An 18,149-nucleotide genomic window follows, 5' to 3' on the forward strand; every position below is an offset into this window, starting at 1 on the left:
ATCTATCCAAATAGCATAAATGGAGAAAATTATAAATGGAGACATCCTAGCCCATCCTTTATACAAATCCTTTTGACTAGATCTCCCATTTTATTTGCTCTCTAAATTCAAATATCCATATATTTCGGCTCCACCGATTGTCCCGGGAAAGTACAAACAACACTTGTAAAAAAATCAATTAATCATTCAATTAGCCAATTAATTAGTACTAATAAGTCAATTAATTAATTAATACGGTAACGGTGTTCTATTCTACTAGTACTAGTACTCGTACTTCAAGTCCACACAACACACTCCTTCAACCACTGGTTTCATTTCATTTCATTTCAGTTTCACTCACTTCCTTACACTCTCTCTCTTTTTCCGTTCCTTCGTTAAAACCCTAACCCAAACCCTTCCATTCCACTTTCGCACTTCTACATTCTCACGCGCCACCACTCTTCAGATCTAACCGCAATGCTCAACTAACTCCACCGCAAAATGTCAAACTCCGATCCCAACAACCGCCAACGCCACCCTTCCTGGCCACCGCCAACTGATTCCAAACCAATTCCACCTTCTTCCTGGGCGAAGAAAACCGGTTTTAAGCCGAAATTCTCTGGTGAGACTAATGCTAGTAATTCCGGTCAGATAAACCGGATTCCGCCTGAACCGCCGCAAGTCGATCTTGAAGCCGGTCCGGTTCGTCCTCCATCAAACGGTGTCGTACAGAGTAATAATGTGAATGCGACCGTTCCGGTTGTGGTTCCGGTTGTTAAAGATCAAACGGTGAAGAAACGGAGGGATTCTGACGGTGTTCCGAGTACTAATGGACAGGCGAATCCTGCACCGGGGACGGGAATGGAGCAGGCGACGCAGGTGAGGAGGACGGTGAGGAATGAGGAAGTTGTTGATGGTTTGGTTGTTGATGATGAAGGATTTGCGTCTAGGCATGCTCACATGAAGTATGAGCTAAGAGATTTTCCTGGTTTAGGTATAATTCGAAATGTTTTTGGAATTTTTGGAGTTTTGATTTTTATCTATGAAGTACGAACCAGACACGGTCACTTGACACGTGACGCCGACAATAATTTGAGAAAATGAAATAATTTAATGTAATCACATGTGTCAGTGTCATGTCGGTGTGGGATATTGATACGTTTCATACATTGGACAAGTCTTTGATCAGAAGTGTCGGTGCTAAGGAGATTTTGATTTCAATGATTTTGAGTCTTTTATAATGTTTGTTTCTAATTTTGAAAATTTGTTGGTTTGATTATGATTGTGTTATCTTGTAGTTCCGATTGCGGTGTATGGTATTCAGCATTACGTTTCAATGTTAGGTTCGTTGGTTCTTATTCCGCTTGTTATTGTTCCTGCCATGGGAGGTTCTCATGTGAGTGATTTTCGAGCTTTTTTTCGTGTTATGTTTCTCTTTTATACGATGAAGCTAATGTGTTAATGAATACGCAGGAGGACATTTCTAATGTGGTATCGACAGTGTTGTTCGTTTCGGGGTTGACTACTCTGTTGCATATTAGTTTTGGGTCGAGATTGCCTTTGATACAAGGCCCTTCATTCATTTACTTGGCGCCGGCTTTGGCGATAATAAACTCCCCAGAGTTACAAGGATTAAATGGAAATGAGGTATGGCTGTTTCTTTCTTCATTTCTAGGTGGTTTTGATGATATTAATTACTGTCTATATTTCAATCCATCAAAGTCCTGTGGCAGTTTTCTAACAATTTTTGTTATCACGTGGGATTTTGTCTTGTTATAATATTTTTGCCAGCATAATTGAAACAAAGGAAGCTGATAAGGTATCTTTGTCAATTTGCAGAAATTCAAGCATATAATGAGGGAGCTTCAGGGGGCTATAATTATTGGGTCCGCTTTTCAAGCTCTACTTGGATATACCGGACTTATGTCACTCTTAGTAAGGTATGATTTTTTTTCATTTTTCCAGTCAGCAGGATTTATTGCTGTGGACAGAGGGAATGGTTGGGAAACTGAAGTAAAAAAAATCCTAGAGGTTAATCGGTCGAGAAACATTTGTAGGGGCAGAAAATATTTACACACAGAATTCATTTCTTAACTGATTATTATATTTAATGGATGACAAACATCATTAGACATCTTATTACAGCATGCGATACTGCTGACTTTATCATCAACAAATTGGTTATTAGTATGGCTTTAATCTCTGAATCACACCCATTTGGATGATCCAAAATCCTAGTCCATGCCTCAAGTCTTGAGGAGCACTGACAGTGGTAATTGTAGTTATTGGTTACATGACCAACCAATGATGGAATGCCAACAATCATTGAACCTAATTTATATAAATACCTTAGTATTGTTGACGCAATTCAATTTTACTAGTTGAGCTAACTCTTATTAGCATTGTCATATTAAATAGTTAAAGAATACAATTATATGAGAGGACATATACAATCGAACAGAGACTATAATAAGAGTAAGTTCATGTCAAGGTCTTTTAATGGGCATCCCATTTGGCAGATTTAAAAAAAAATTCCTCCTCACCTCCCCTCAAACAGTGTTGGGCAAGTTGCTCTAAGAAGTATATTTAAATTAGATGGCCAAGAAATGTACTTTTGGAGTTGTTTATGGGTAGTTTTAAAAGGAAATGATATACTATATTTTTTCTTTCATCACTAATTAAGGCTGTTATCTGATCTTGATAATTGGTTCATTGGTTGGTTTAGAGATTGTAATGTTCAATTCTAATAACTACGATGCTGGGATCATTCTCCGATGGAAAGAGCTGCACATAGTTTGTTTGAATAGTATTTCCACATGGCTCTTTCCCATCGTTATCACATGCTCCAACGACCCCCCTTTGGATGCAATGTGGAACTTTAACCTTTGCCTTTCCTCATGATTTAAACCACTTAAATACCCGAGCTTTTTGAAATGAAAACATTTCATATCATTTCGGTTCAATGTAGTTGATAGCGACCCTTATTTTATGAGTTTCCTTTCAGGTTGATCAATCCTGTAGTTGTATCCCCAACTATTGCAGCAGTTGGACTTTCATTTTTCAGTTATGGATTCCCATTAGTGGGTACATGTATTGAGATTGGTGCAGTACAGATATTAGTGGTTATTGTTTTCTCTCTTGTAAGTTTTATTAATTGGCCTATTTCTTTTTTAAAATATTTATTTAAAATGTGTACTGTACATATTGTATTGGTTGTTGCACTTCGCTAAATTTTGGTATCTGTTATTGCCTGTTTTTTTACAGTATCTTCGTAAGATATCTGTTCTTGGACATCGCATATTTCTAATCTACGCAGTAAGTGAAAGTTACATTATCTTTCTAAGTTATTCAACAGTGGTTGAAATAATATTATGTGGTGTAATAAATGATCTCTGCTTTCTTTATCTAACTGACAGATTCCTCTTGGTCTAGCAATTACTTGGGCATATGCTTTCTTGCTTACAGAAGCAGGGTTTTACACCTACAAAGGGTGTGATGTAAACATACCTGCATCAAATATGGTTTCAGAGCATTGCAGAAAGCATTTTTCTAGGATGAAGCATTGTCGGGTTGATACTTCTCAGGCATTGAAATCCTCTCCATGGTTTAGATTTCCCTATCCGTTACAATGGGGTGTTCCTGTCTTTCACTGGAAAATGGCTCTTGTAATGTGTGTGGTTTCCTTAATCTCATCCGTGGATTCGGTTAGTTTCTTGTCTTTTTCTGTTTTTGTTTCTGGACTGTATTTGTTGTCTTAATTCTATCTGTATATATGTAATAATTTGTCTTGCTTGTGTTACCATAGTTAACTATATTCGATACTCTTTTTTGGAAATTTATACTTGACCTGCCAAAATAATATATTTTAGTGAAATAAGTAGAAATTTTTTGTGGTATTCACCCAAGACTATTTGTATCTTCATTTTAACCGCAAGATTTATCAGTGATGGGGAAATTTTTCTGTGAATGAATATCTGGAACTCTGGAGGTTGTTAGTTGTCGGATAGTCTATCAAATTCAAACATAAAACAATAGATGACAGCTTTCCGTATTTTTAATTTCTAAGTGTATGTTTAGCAATGAGTTTGGCTACTGCCACCACACAATGCAATGACATTTTAACATGGAAATTTAAATCTACAAAGTGTAACTGTGGACTGTAGCTACGGATGGACGTGCATTCACAAGGCACTCATCGCCAAAACAAACATAGCATAAATTAATAACTTTTCTTTTTGCTATTCTTTGTTTCCATTTCAAGTAGCAATCAACAGCAAGGGCAACTAATTAATTTAGGTTCTATCTACCTGGGAAATGACTGTATCATAAGAAATAACCCTACAGTTGGCAAGCTCTCATTTGGTTTGAAAAAAAATTATTCTATTTCCACTAGTAATTACAGAAGTATCACATTTTTTTTCTTATCTTTTTTTCAGTTTGATAATGGTTTTTGATGGTTTGCAAATGAAACAGTGAAAACAATCTACAATTGTTCCCTGTTTCTTATACCAATATTTGAAAACAGAAAACAAAGATTCATTTTTGTAATTTATTTAAGCTGAAAATAGGAAACAAAAATAGAAATTGTTTCTTAAACTAATCTGGTTCTAAAATTTTAAGAGTTTAATGCACCAGACCCTGTGTATGCGGGAGCTTTAGTGCACCGGGTTGCCCTTTTTTTTTAATGATTCAAGCAATTTTGTGATTAGTCATATATCTTAACATTTACTAATTTATTAGAGATTTACAACTATCTAGAAAAGGGCATCCAAGGGAGGTTGGACCCCTTGTGAATCTGTTGTAGACAATATTATATTGTATTTGAACAGTTTGATGCCATGATTCAAACCTATGACCTCCAATCACATGACACTAGCTCCCACCTTTGTGCCAAGGCTCCCCCTTCTAATAATATACTATCTTAACATTAAGACAATATGTTCTTTGTATTTTTCTTTATATGCAGGATTTACAAATCATTAAATTTTGTCGGTGATATTCATTTGCTTTAAACTTTGCAGGTTGGCTCATACCATGCATCTTCTCTATTGGTAGCATCGAGACCTCCAACTCCTGGAGTTCTTAGTCGAGGAATTGGTTTGGAAGGTGTTTGTAGTGTCTTGGCTGGTCTCTGGGGAACTGGAACTGGATCTACAACTTTAACCGAAAATGTTCATACAATTGCCGTGACTAAAATGGGAAGCCGGCTGTCTGTTCAACTAGGTGCATGCTTTCTGATATTGTTGTCTCTCATAGGTAAGATTCTTTTATCGTTCTGGTCTTGAATATTAAACTTTATCGAAGTACACTTATTTTAAAAAGCAATGAGTTATAAAGATGAAAACAGAAAAGCCATTTGGGCCATGCATATTTGATATTTTGTCAGAAGAAATTCATGCTGTCATGCTGTTTGTGATATTATTTGTCATTCAATTTCTTTGGTTTCCTTGGTTGCACAATGACATTGAATTTCTGTGATATTATGACATCCAAGTGATGCTTTAGTTTCTAATCTCATGTCAATTTTTTTTCCTAACAAATGATTACTGCAATTTTCACTCGATCAAATAATTTCCAAACGAATGAACAAAGTGGTGTGGTTTTTTTGGCCCAAGTTTCCTAATGCTATCAAATTATCTAACGTGTAATGACGTACAAATTTACAGTTATTGTTAATATTTAGCCTTTATGTAATGCATGCATGCATTAAGTATTGATAAAGCTTAGGGTTTATGAAGTCGCATCTGATGTAGGATGTCTGAGACTGATATTAATGTATGTGTTATTACAATTTAATAAAACACATGACATGTGGTTTATTTTTTGGTTGGATTAAGATTTTGTTTTTTTAGAGGAAATCGTTGTGTATTATAGGATAAAGATAAAATAACAATAGAGTTTGACCAATTTCTTTAAGGAGACTAAATCAATTAACAATAACTGTTGTGGGGAAAAACTAGAACATAGCTGTTATCTAAATAAAAACTAGGACTTTTTTTTTTTTTGAGGGGAAAGACTAGAACATAGTTGTTATCTGACAATAATTATAATGTGTGTCCCCGTGAGCTTAGCTCGGTTGGTAAAGACAATGCATAATATATGCAAGGTCCGGGGTTCGAATCCCGGACACCACCAAAAAAAATAATTATAATGTGTCATCACTTTTCCTTACAGGAGTCTCATCACATTGTTAATAGTGCAAAGATTCACTCCAAAAAAAAATATTTATAGTAAAAATAAAATATATATTTTTTTTAATAAAACAGTACTCCAAAAATGTTTTTGAATTGGACTAAATGTACACTGTATTCAATTTCATTTTTTTTTTTTTGAAGATTTAGAGGAAATTTAAGATAAAGGAAAGCAAAATGAAAGGCTAGCAAGAATCGATCTCTAGGCACTTCTTCCTTTGTTGCATATTACTACCATCACACCTTTCATGTTTTTAAAATTGTTTACAAGGGTTAAATAAACATTTTAAGAAAATAATTTGGAGGCCTCATTTACAGGCCCAAAAATTGGGGCCCTAGCTTTACTTGCTTTGGGCATTGAGCCGGCCCTGTACCAAAGTTTGCAGCCGAAATTTAAAAGTAAACTTAGCTGTGATTTAATATTTTTATTTTATTTTTGGATACAGCTGTGATTTAATTCTTTGAACTACTCAATGCGTGTTGAATATATTTGCCATTTCTTTGAATTGCTACTTAATGTATTTGTCGATGCAGTATGCTCATAAAAAAACAAGATTTATGCTGTTCTCATTTGTAAACAGGCTTCAGAGCCCTTCATTAAACCAGTATTTTGTATGGTGCCAACATTTTGTAATTCTGCATTTGGTTGATGCTATCAGAGAAAATATGATTACATAGTATTGCCATCTTGAGATTTAGCAATCTCAGCCACAATTTACAAATGCTTTTGCATCCTATACTGCATATTGCCAATATATAAATTTCCATGTTTGTATAAAGTTGCAGTCACTAGTAGGCATGTTTTCTTTAGGTCTTAGCATCAATTTATAACCTCTTTACTGTAGAGAATCATAAACAGATAAACATGGGACATGTAAAATCATTGAATTTGATTAGTTATATTTGGAGTATTCTCTTGGTTCTGATACATGTAGGACATTGCCTCAACTTTTTCTGATGTAGCTTTGCTTCATCCCTCTTGCTACAAAATGGTTCAGAAGACCTTATCTATCTTTGCATGGAAAATTCATTTCTTAAAAATGTTTGTCTAGTAAGCCCTTTTGAACTTTGATAATTCAGAGTTATCTTGCCTTCAATTTTTCTTTTAGGTCATAATGCCTCGTAAAACAGTACAGTTCCTGGCATTGCATAAAATCTCATTCTATAGAGAAGTGCCTGTTGAAAGTGGTACATAGCTTCTCTGAGATATACTGTCAGTTCCCCTATACATATATCTGGTATATGTATAATACTAGTAATAATACCCGTGCAACGCACGGGATACTCCATGCTTAACGTTGATTGTTAATGTTAATGTGTCAATTGCAAAATATTTGTAATTACCATTTGAGAATGATAATCCGACACTACAATGGAAGTGTGTTGAATCAAGGGTAGACAATAAGCGTCTTTATTATGGACACTTTATTCTGTCTCCACTTAGGAAAGGTCAAGCAGATACAATAGGCATTGCAATGCGAAGAATTTTGCTCGGAGAAATAGAGGGAACATGTATCTACTATAATATCCATGTAGTTTGTTATATCTAATATGGGTGTAATTTTTTTTTAGACTTTAAACTTAAGATTTAACAATACTAAGACTACATAAAAATCTATAGCCCCCCATGCTTACTTTTGACTTAATGATACCAAAACTATATAAAACTCTATAACCTACCGTATTTTTTAGAAATACAAAATTGTAGGCCTTAACGATAAGAAAACTAAATAAAACACTATAAAAAGTGAAACATTTTCGACAATTAACTTTCTTTTTGTGGTGTCCGGGATTCGAACCCCAAATCTTGCATATATTATGCATCGTCCTTACCAAATGAGCCAAGCTCACGGGGACAATTAACTAAACAACGGAGTGCAATGTGAATCAAAAGAAATTTATAACATTATTCCATCAACACTCAATGCCTCTAATATTAGCAAAACTAATACATACATTAGACTTTTTGAAAACTATGGTGTTGGTTTAATTTTCTGAAATTCCTTGTAAAAGCAATTACATACTTCATGTGTAGTTATGTGGTTATACCAATACTAATACTTCACATACAATTTCTTTTTTTGCTCAATATACTTCACAGACAATTAGTTATACTAATATGCACATATGAAAGTCTGATTGATATTATTAATTGATTATTATACGTACAATTGTTTATACTATTTCTTGTCCAAAAAAAATTGTTTATACTATTTGTTTATGATAATACACTATATATGTATGTGCACAAATAATACTAATAATACTACTAAAATGATGGGAATAAGAAGTGGTGAATCTGAATCCAGTGATTGATAGTATTAAAAAGACATACACTAATTCACAATAAAAATTGTCCAAATAATTTTTTTTATTAGTCCGTCTAAATTGACGTTAGGGAGAATCAAACCTGAGACATTGGACATACAAAGTAGTAATACAGAGTTTCGAAGAAGACAAATTAAGACATAATTATAAACCCAACATCATACTCAAAAGCTGCGAGCCTTCTCAATTTTAAGTTTTCATCTTCGGTGGAAGTTGAAAGTCTAGTGTGGTTAACTTGGAGAGCTTCTTCACATTGGAGTATATCTTGAGATTTTGGATAACACATGAAGTAACAATGACAATATCTCTATTGCATATTGGTTTTCCAATAGTTCATTGTTAATTGTTAATTTAACACATACACTGATTACAAAGATAATTCTATTGATAATTGTTCAATACATGGGCTTCAAAAAACAAAATCCTATGGAATTTTTCTAGGGAACTATGAGGTATGCAAAGACTAATGTAAAAAACTGCAGGTTGAAGTCCTGTTAAAGCATGACAAAGGGTGATGCAAACAAAACACAAAATTATTCTTCAGCACAGATATAATCTCCTCTCAAAATTACCAAGGAAATAAAACATCTAGCCTATATATCGATACTTCAACTTGGTTAGATAAAAGAAACATAGCTAGTAAAAGCAAAATAATGACATACAGACCACAATATATTCAAAGAACTTATGGACTTAATAATACTCTAGCACAATGCAAAGAGATAAAGTCTACCTTATTGAATTCTTGAATATAACTTGAACAATCATGACTAACAGAAGAGCTGGAGATGCTCTTTGATTGAGGACATGCATCGACAATTCTTTGAAGAAACATGTTTAGCAAGCAGGTCCTGCTATTTGTTCTACAACTATAAGAAAAGGAAAATAAATCAAAATTTGCGTGCAAACTGTGTTTCATCATTGACATTTAGCCAATTCCTTACCAATTCACCACTCATTCCGGCAAGTTTGAGGCTTTTCAAGGACAGCAGGAACCTTCACCAACAAAACCTGTATCAAAATAAGTTGGCTAAAATATAAGGATTGCAACAAATAATAAAAGAGAGAGATAAAAGAGGAAAATCAAATAAAGCAAAATATAATGAGTCAAAGTGTTAATGAGGAAGAATGAATATATTACAATCCCAATCTAAGTTTCTATACATCATCAACTACAATGCAAATAATAAAAAGACAATAAAAATTCAATTCATCGATTCAGAATCACAGAAGAACATACTGCAGAAATTTAAGATTGGAGCAAATAGTCTAAAAAAGCGACACTAATGAAATTACCTGCGAGATGGGCCTTGAAACAGGTCAAGAAAAGAAAGACACCCTGATCTGCAAACATAAATATGCAATAAAAAAGCAAACATAATCTGAGACACCCTGATCTGCAAACATAAACGCAAACACCCTGAAGGTATTGAAATAATAGAAAAGACATAGTATTGTTAGAAATAATTGTGGGATTTTTTTGGAGTAAAAAGTTGAAATCCATGAGAAGATAAGTCAGTTTTGAGATTGATGACAGGGATAAAGAAAAATTTGAATTTCGAAAATCAAATGGAGAGGGAATGTTGTTGTAACCAAAGAAAGCTTGTGAAATGAGAGAAGAGAAGAGAGAGACAGACATCTGACGTCTGGTGGAGTTCCCTTTTCTTATTGGCTGGATTTTCTTATGATAAAAATGGGTATACTTATTAATTATTTTTATCCGCTGGTTTTTGTTTGATCTATTTTCTGATGAAGTGTATGAAGGAAGCCAATCTTTTAGATCTCTTTTAAATTGGCATGGGACCGCTTGCCATTAGTTTATTATTATTATATGTGAATTTGAATGAAGGAAAGCCAAGCCAACTTTGCTGAAGGTTTTTTTGTCCTAGAGCTGATTTGAATTTGTATGCCAAAAGAAGCTAAAAACTTGTACTTCAAAATGTTGTGATTAATATGTGGCATTGGTTATAGCTTGACACCTGTAGATTGATACTATAAAGGTGTGAAATAAAGGTCTAATATTAAGATGTGTGTGTGTGTGTGTGTGTGGTAACATTGCCAAGCCCATCAACAACATAACAGAAACTTCAGAAAAGCTGTTGATTTCTTACACTGATCCTATCCCTTTTTGGGTCGACATAAGCCATAAGACAACTTGAATATACAATTCATTCATAGAAAACATTTCATGCAAATTTATCCATGTTTGATCATGCTTATTCTGTACTGCAGGTAAGATTGGAGGGTTCATTGCTTCAATTCCTGAAGTTATGGTTGCTGGTCTCCTCTGCTTCATGTGGGCAATGCTCACAGCTTGGGGCTTGTCAAATCTACGCTACAGTGAGGCCGGAAGCTCTCGCAATATCATCATAGTTGGGTTATCATTGTTTTTCTCTCTTTCCGTACCTGCCTACTTTCAACAATATGGCATCTCTCCGAATTCCAACGTGTCTGTGCCAAGTTATTTTCAGCCCTACATTGTTGCTTCTCACGGGCCTTTCCACAGCAAATATGGAGGGGTATGCCACTGTCATGTTTTTCACTATTATGATTTACGAAGTCCTTTGAATTTGCCTGCGCCAATTTTTGTGATCTAAATTACCATCGTGAAATTTTTGGAAAATATAATAAATAATCCAAAGGGCACGTTTTTTTTTTTTTTTTTTTAATATCAAGCCAAACACCACTTTAAATTTCTCAGGGTGGTGTGCTGGTGACAAAACCATGTTATTGCATATTATTTCCATGATCTCGTGATTGGAAACTGAAGCTACTCTCATTCGATGGGAATGGTTTATTGGTTTCATAGGTTTTAAGGTCAATTTTGACATCTAGAATTAATGCAGTGAACTAGCTAATATGAATATGTGGATTTGGCTTTAGACATGTGATTGGAAACTGAAGCTACTCTTATTCAATAGGAATGGTTTGTTGGTTTCATAGGTTTGAAGGTCAATTTTGACATCTTGAATCAATGCAGTGAACTAGCTGATATAGTAATATGAATATGTGGATTTAGCTTTAGATATGTGGTTCCCTTGTTATTTTAATCCTTGAATGATGATTAAAACCCCTTGGTTGAAATGTTTTCTATATTATGAGTGCTATCAACACATTCTCTAACATACACTTTCCTACACACTTCCTCTTACTGGTTACATTCAAATGAGTCTTGCTATATAATGTGGGTCCCTTAGAAATTTGATGAATTTCTACTAATGTGTTGCTAGCATTCTGTTTGCTGACATGTTTGTTTTTTTATTCTGAAAAGCACTAATTAATCTGTTCCTTTTGCAGTTGAACTATGTCTTGAACACACTTTGTTCGCTACACATGGTGATAGCGTTTCTTGTTGCTGTTATCCTGGATAATACTGTACCTGGCAGTCGGCAGGAGCGAGGGGTATATGTTTGGTCTGAACCTGAGGTTGCCAGAAGGGAGCCTGCTGTTGCTAAAGATTATGAGTTACCCTGGAGAGCTGGTCGGATTTTCAGGTGGGTGAAGTGGGTTGGCCTGTAATTCATGTCTCGGGTTAAATGATGGATAGTAATAGGTCATGTTACATAGTAAATTTGTATACATTTTTGGGGGGTAGGGGTGGGAGATTTGTAGGGAGGGATCTGTGTTGTAATTTATTAGATTAACCATGTATCTAGTTCTGATTCATTCAAAATTGAATTTTTTCTCTTGCTTTAGAGCGAGGCTTGACAACATTTTGCATGTATATATACCTTTTTTTTACCAGTTTCATCCAGCTTCATTGTAATTCCGTGATGTAGCAGGCTATTAGATACTTCAGATGTCCAATGTCTGTGGTAGAATGTATAATCTACGGTATGTGGGGCATTCATGGAACAAAGAATGTATATCTTCAGGAAAATGAAAGGTTTACCCTAGTGTTGATGTCTCTCTTGTTATTAGGCAGAATCTAAACTGGCTCATTTAGTGTTGTTTGAATATACAACTATTGTCAATTAAAAATAGTTGTGTGATTATTATATGGACTTACTAGGGCGTTAAAGGCTCTAATTACTAGTTTTATACCAAAAAATAAAGTGTTGGCTAAACAAAGATCAAAAGGAGTATATTATATGATACTTTTTTGGCAGTCATGCCTTTCGGTTGCTTACACTTCTTTTGATCATTTTTTGAGCATCCGAAAGACATGATAGATGCAAACTTACTTTCAAGAGCTATGATTGCTAGTATGATACATATTCAAATGCTAATGTTCCTGTTGAAAGTTTAAATGTCAAAGTTGCTCATGACTTTGAGGTATTCGACATTATTTGAAGGATAAATATGCTAGAGAAACTAATGATAGTGTGTGTATATATTTTACATAATTGTTCTACTGCATGTGAAGAATATTTTCCAGAGATGATTTCAAAGATAAAGAAAAAGAATATACAAAAAGAAGTTTAATTGTATAATATTTGCTAAAAGGTTATGAAACCTTCTTAATAGGAGGAGCCTTTAATTTTAGTTTTTTTCTTTCCCTAACTTAGGTTTACCTACTCCTAGTTTTTTTTCCCACTATTTTCTTAATATAGTTTTAGCTTAAAAAATTATAGTAAATATCTTATTATTCTGTGCAAGTGTTGTTTATTGTCCATCAAATAATGTACAATCCCTATGTTGTGAGAATAGCTTAATTGACTGAGACATTGCAAAATGCAGGGGTTGAGGTTTGAACCTTGAATTCTCCACTTATTCATCTTAAACTGTGAAATTCTAGCCACTATACTAACAAAAAAATAAGATGAATGCTAGCAACACTCTCTTTTGAGCACTCTCTCTAGCACTCACTTTTTTATTGGGTGAAATTAAGTGGGACCTACACTTTGGAAATGGAACCCACATAAAGTGGTGGGACATACATTGATTTCATTCAATAAAAGAGTGAGTGTTAGAGAGAGTGCTCAAAAAAAAGTGTTGCTAGCATTCCTCAAAAAATAATATACAAGATAAATCCTTAAACATACTACATCTGTTTCAAAATACATGTCCAAGTCAACTACATCACATATGCATGCACAATTTTGACCGTTAATATATTTAATTATCTAAAGTAAAAAATTATAAAAATTTAATATTTTGAAAATATTTGTCGAGACAAATCAAACATCTTACATGCTAATATTTATATTTATACATTAGTTAAAAAGTATGGTCAAAGTAAGTCAAATGAATAGTGCACACAGGGCCGGCCCATAGCCCGTCGAGGCTGGGCTATGCCACCGGGCCTCAATTTTTTAGGGGCCCAAAATAATTTTTTTTATTTGAAAGGCACTAAAATAGTTGTTATATAGATCAAAGCGAAAAATAACTATAACTAAACGATTCACAGTGCTGCAGTGGCGAAGCAGTTTGTCAATTAGTGCTGGGACTTAGGTTCATGACCCACTAGAGTATTTTTTTTTTTTATAATTCATCGTTATAGTGTTTTATTTATGTTTTTTGGGGCCCAAAATTTAAATTTTTGTACATTTCTCAAAAGATTAAAACCAGGCCTACGAATTTGTTGAGACGGCCCTGAGTGCACATTGCAAAAATTGGACATGTATTTTGAAACGGATGGAGTATTATAATTCGTCTTTCTGAAAACATGGTCCATGTAGTTGAAAGTATAGTCAAACATATATTTTCCCTCGACCTGTTTTCAAAACAATTTCTCCAAATATTGCAATCAAACCCAAAATGCTCATTATTTTTATGTGCTCCATAAGATACTCTCCTTAGAGAGGTAAATGTAAATTTTCTTATTACAAATGTTCATTTAGAATACATAATGTTTGTGGCAAATAAAAAGGAGCCACATGTTTGTGTTCCATATCTTGTTGGTCGGACTCTGACGTAAACATAACATCTACAGATTTTTGTTTCGTTGTTTGTAACCTTGATTCTAATTTCTCATCAGAAAAATGTCTATTGTCTCCATTTATAGTCTATCACTCTATTGTCTTTTGTTAGTTCGTATATTTTGACGTTACCAACATTGATAAAATAAAATGACGGAAAATGCAAACACAGTTGATGGACATAATCATCGAAGTCTTTCGTTGCAAAATGCAGGGGTTGAGAAATAATGTACAATCCCTTTCGTTGTTAGTAACCTCGATTCTAACTACATGCATAGATGATTTTTGCATGTAGTTGAAAGTATAGTCAAACATATATTTTCCCTCGACCTGCTTTCATAATGATTTCTCTTATAGTTTTTCTAAGTCTTTGTCTACGTACCTCTTTTGTTCCGACTCTCCTCTATTTGATATACTCTTCTTACTACAACATCTACAAGTCCTCTCTCTACATGCAAAAATCATCGAAGTCTATTTTCTACCATTTTACTACTATAGGTGTTGCCATAATTCTCTCATAAACACCCAAACAGATGTAAATAAAACACAAATTGCTGGTTTATTATCCTTATGTACATAATTAAATTACCTAGTGTTTATGGTACTTCTTTTTGTTATGATTTCGATGTAATATGAATCTTATCTTTTTGGTTTTCAGCATTTCTTGTGCTGAAAATACAAGGATCTCAATTTATATAATCCATTTGGCTTCTTAAAAAAAAACTAGTGTTTATGGTATTTATTTATATTTCTGACAATTTGATTAAAATTTGTAAATATCAATCTAATGAACACAAAATACTAGCATACCGGGCTATTTAGATGACTAACCAATGCTTATATATGAAATCTACACCACAAAAATGAAACCTAACCAATGCTTATATATGAAATCTACACCACAAAAATGGCTATGTGCAAGCAAATGTAGTATATCCTTGTCAAGTTTGCAAACTTTATGCATTTATTGTCCGAGATTTTATTTTAAGGAAATCTCTAACCATGAACTTCTATGGCCCCCTTAAAAAGAAATGAACTTCAATGGTCCATTCTTATATGGTTTATCATCCATTCTTATATATTAGATTTGCTTAACTAGATTTTATTTAAAGCCTTGTGGTTTTGGGGAATTTGGTGCATCCACGATGCATGACATTTGTGCACAGAAGATACTTCAATCCAAGATTAAATATATCCCAATAAGAATAGATACTTATCTGTTTATTTGGTAAAGTCATCTATCAATATTTTTAGGTCAAATGCATCTAAAGGTCTTTTAAGTTTTTCGTTTTTCCTAAAGTGGTCCTTTAAGTTTCAAAAGTCCCAAACAAGTCCTTTAAGTTTCAAAAGTCCCAAACAAGTCCTTTTAGTTTTTGAATCGTTTCAAACAAGTCCTCGAAAGATGAATTATCTCATTAGTATCACCCCATACTTATCTGTTTATTTCGAAAGAATCAACATCCTCCTTTGTTGATGAAAGAATCAACATTCAGATGAATTATCTTTTAAATATTTAGAAAAATAATTTAAATCACTATATTTGTTATGGTCAAGTAGTCCAGTGACAAGAAATTCATCTTTATAAGGTGAATAAATGGGATGTTCGGGTTCGAACGTCAACCCCTGCATATAATATGCAATATCCTTACCAACCGAGCTAAGCTCACAAAGACTATTAAAAATAAGGCTAAATTGATCATTTGGTCATCTAACTAATTCCTTGTTTTCATCTGGGTCCAATAACTCGTAAAACGTCCTTTACGTGCCAACTTCCGCAATACTGGTCTTCAACCTCAGAGCGTCCTTTATGATGATGATGATGAAGGGTTTAGATTGGATTTAAAAAGTTTTTTTTTTGAAAAATAGTGATGGCAAAGGAGGATGTCGATTCTTTCGAAAATAAATTATGAATTTGTATTTGTTGATGAAGATATTAAATGAGAGAGGTGATACTAATGTATTGAATATGATGAACGTTGATAAAAAAAGTTTAATGAGAAAAAATTGATGATTGATGAACGAGAAAAAGCTATGGGTAAATGAAAAAAAATTGATGAATTAGAAGCACCACATCTGAAGGAAAAAAAATGGGCTTTACTGGTTGAAGATTGACGAATGTGATGTTGAAGAAGTGAAAGGAAGAAGATGAAGAACGAAAAATAAAACCAGTTGTTGTTGGCTCACCATAAGATAAAGTAGACATGCGTAATCCATTAGTTCTCTTTTAAAAAAATTGATCAAACCGTTTAAATTCCAAGAATTAATAGGGCCTATGGTGGACCACTTTTAAGGTTGGTCCACCTTAGACATTTGAGATTAAAATTAACATAGTAGGACCAAATTGACCGACAGAGGTAAAATCAAAGGACCAAAACGACGTTTTACGTGTTATGGGACCAAACTGAAAACAAGAAATTAGTTAGAGGACCGCAAACTTGGTATTTTTATAATAAGGTATTGAGTAGTTTTATGTTTATCTTCATTGAAAATCAAGTGTTACCCCCACAAAAAATTATTGAATGATTTTATTTGTGAAGAATTAAATAGATAATAGCATGAGAGATAAATTATTGAATAATTATTCGATCACATACAGAAAAATAATATATTTGATGGTGGTAAAAATGAAAAAAAAGAAGATATATTAATATTAAGTATAATGAAAATAATTTTCGGATATGTTAATACATTGCTCCCACGAATCAAAATTTCTGAATCTATCGTTAAGTTTAGGGTGTCACAAACACATTGTTTCTTTTTTGTCTTTGATTTTATCTTCATTCAAGTAGTGAAGCTGTATTTCGTGCAAAATGTATGATGTGGTTGTACGTTTACAATGAGATATTGATTTGGGTTTTAAGTAGATGAATCCTTGTTAATGGAGCTTAGTATTGACACTTCACAAACCTTTTACGTTTTGACTTCTTTTATGACTTCTTTCTTCGATCACAAGATTGTTCTTAATACACTTTCGTATTTAAGGTCCAGAAGATAGCTATATACCACAACTTAACAACAACTTACTGAAGAGTGCAACATTATATAAGTGTTGAATTAGGGTAATTTGATCTATACTAATTTGCTATACTTAGTTTGTTTTACATCATAGTTTTCTATTTTGCCAGAATATATCATAACTAACAATAACATATAATTTTGTTCTTTCAAAAAAAAAAACGTATAATTTTGTATACCTCATAATTATATGATACCAACATTCATAATTCAACCCTGAAAAAAAAAACATTCATAATTCAATTTAAAATACACTATCATATGAGATACTCCTATGATCCCAATTATGCGAGATCTTTTAAAATCTTCTATGTCCCATATATAAAAAGAAATTTATAACTTTTAAGGTATATTTTTTAATTATATGAATTTTTCAAGTTCATGAATACATTCAATATGTCACAATTTCTCATTTTTTAGGTAGAAACACATACTCAAAATATATTAAAAAAGGTACAATAGTAAACAAATTCCCTAAATTTTAAATCTTTTTCTTCCTTTCTTTATATAGTAATAGGCACTAGAGGGAGTACCGATTAATTAAGTAGACATTAAAATATGATGATAAAGAAATGGCATATAGCCATATACAAAGTTAGAGAAGGAAAGGGAAAGGGAAATCGAAATACCCTTGGGGGTAGGTGTAGGATTGACCGAACAACCTTACACACTCACCATCCCCAATCAAGACTTTCCATTCTCTTACAAACATTTCACACCACTTGCATACCCCAACTAATGTATATATATACCCTTAACTACCCTCTTTCTTCTC

At 33.4% G+C, this 18,149-nt stretch overlaps 1 protein-coding gene and 1 long non-coding RNA gene across 2 annotated transcripts; one reads left to right on the forward strand and one right to left on the reverse strand.

Moving 5' to 3' along the window:
- Positions 1–290: 290 nt before the first annotated feature.
- On the forward strand, positions 291–12,401 carry LOC146930165 (nucleobase-ascorbate transporter 12-like). Its single transcript, XM_085701785.1, has 10 exons — positions 291–973; positions 1,278–1,375; positions 1,453–1,626; positions 1,819–1,919; positions 2,984–3,119; positions 3,244–3,294; positions 3,396–3,683; positions 5,001–5,235; positions 10,731–11,017; positions 11,796–12,401. Exons 1-10 carry the CDS (start codon positions 481–483, stop codon positions 12,015–12,017), a joined length of 2,085 nt encoding a protein of 694 aa, XP_085557911.1. The 5' UTR covers positions 291–480; the 3' UTR covers positions 12,018–12,401.
- Positions 9,230–9,924, reverse strand: LOC146930166 (uncharacterized). The gene is made up of 3 exons (XR_015006290.1): positions 9,795–9,924; positions 9,443–9,509; positions 9,230–9,367 (listed from the first exon to the last, which is right to left on the reverse strand). It is a non-coding gene; the product is annotated as an uncharacterized LOC146930166 (long non-coding RNA).
- Positions 12,402–18,149: the final 5,748 nt, after the last annotated feature.

The sequence above is a fragment of the Medicago sativa genome, chromosome 4 (assembly GCF_051527215.1).
Source record: "Medicago sativa cultivar Bolivia chromosome 4, Bolivia_mono, whole genome shotgun sequence".
NCBI lineage: Eukaryota > Viridiplantae > Streptophyta > Magnoliopsida > Fabales > Fabaceae > Medicago > Medicago sativa.

What these genes read in the sequence shown, in the direction of transcription:
- LOC146930165 (XM_085701785.1), top strand. Translation starts at nt 481, where the DNA reads ATGTCAAACTCCGATCCCAACAACCGCCAACGCCACCCTTCCTGGCCA. An exon ending in TAATCTCATCCGTGGATTCG is followed by an intron (nt 3,684 to 5,000) that starts GTTAGTTTCTTG and finishes TAAACTTTGCAG; the next exon opens with GTTGGCTCATACCATGCATC. An exon ending in TCCACAGCAAATATGGAGGG is followed by an intron (nt 11,018 to 11,795) that starts GTATGCCACTGT and finishes TTCCTTTTGCAG; the next exon opens with TTGAACTATGTCTTGAACAC.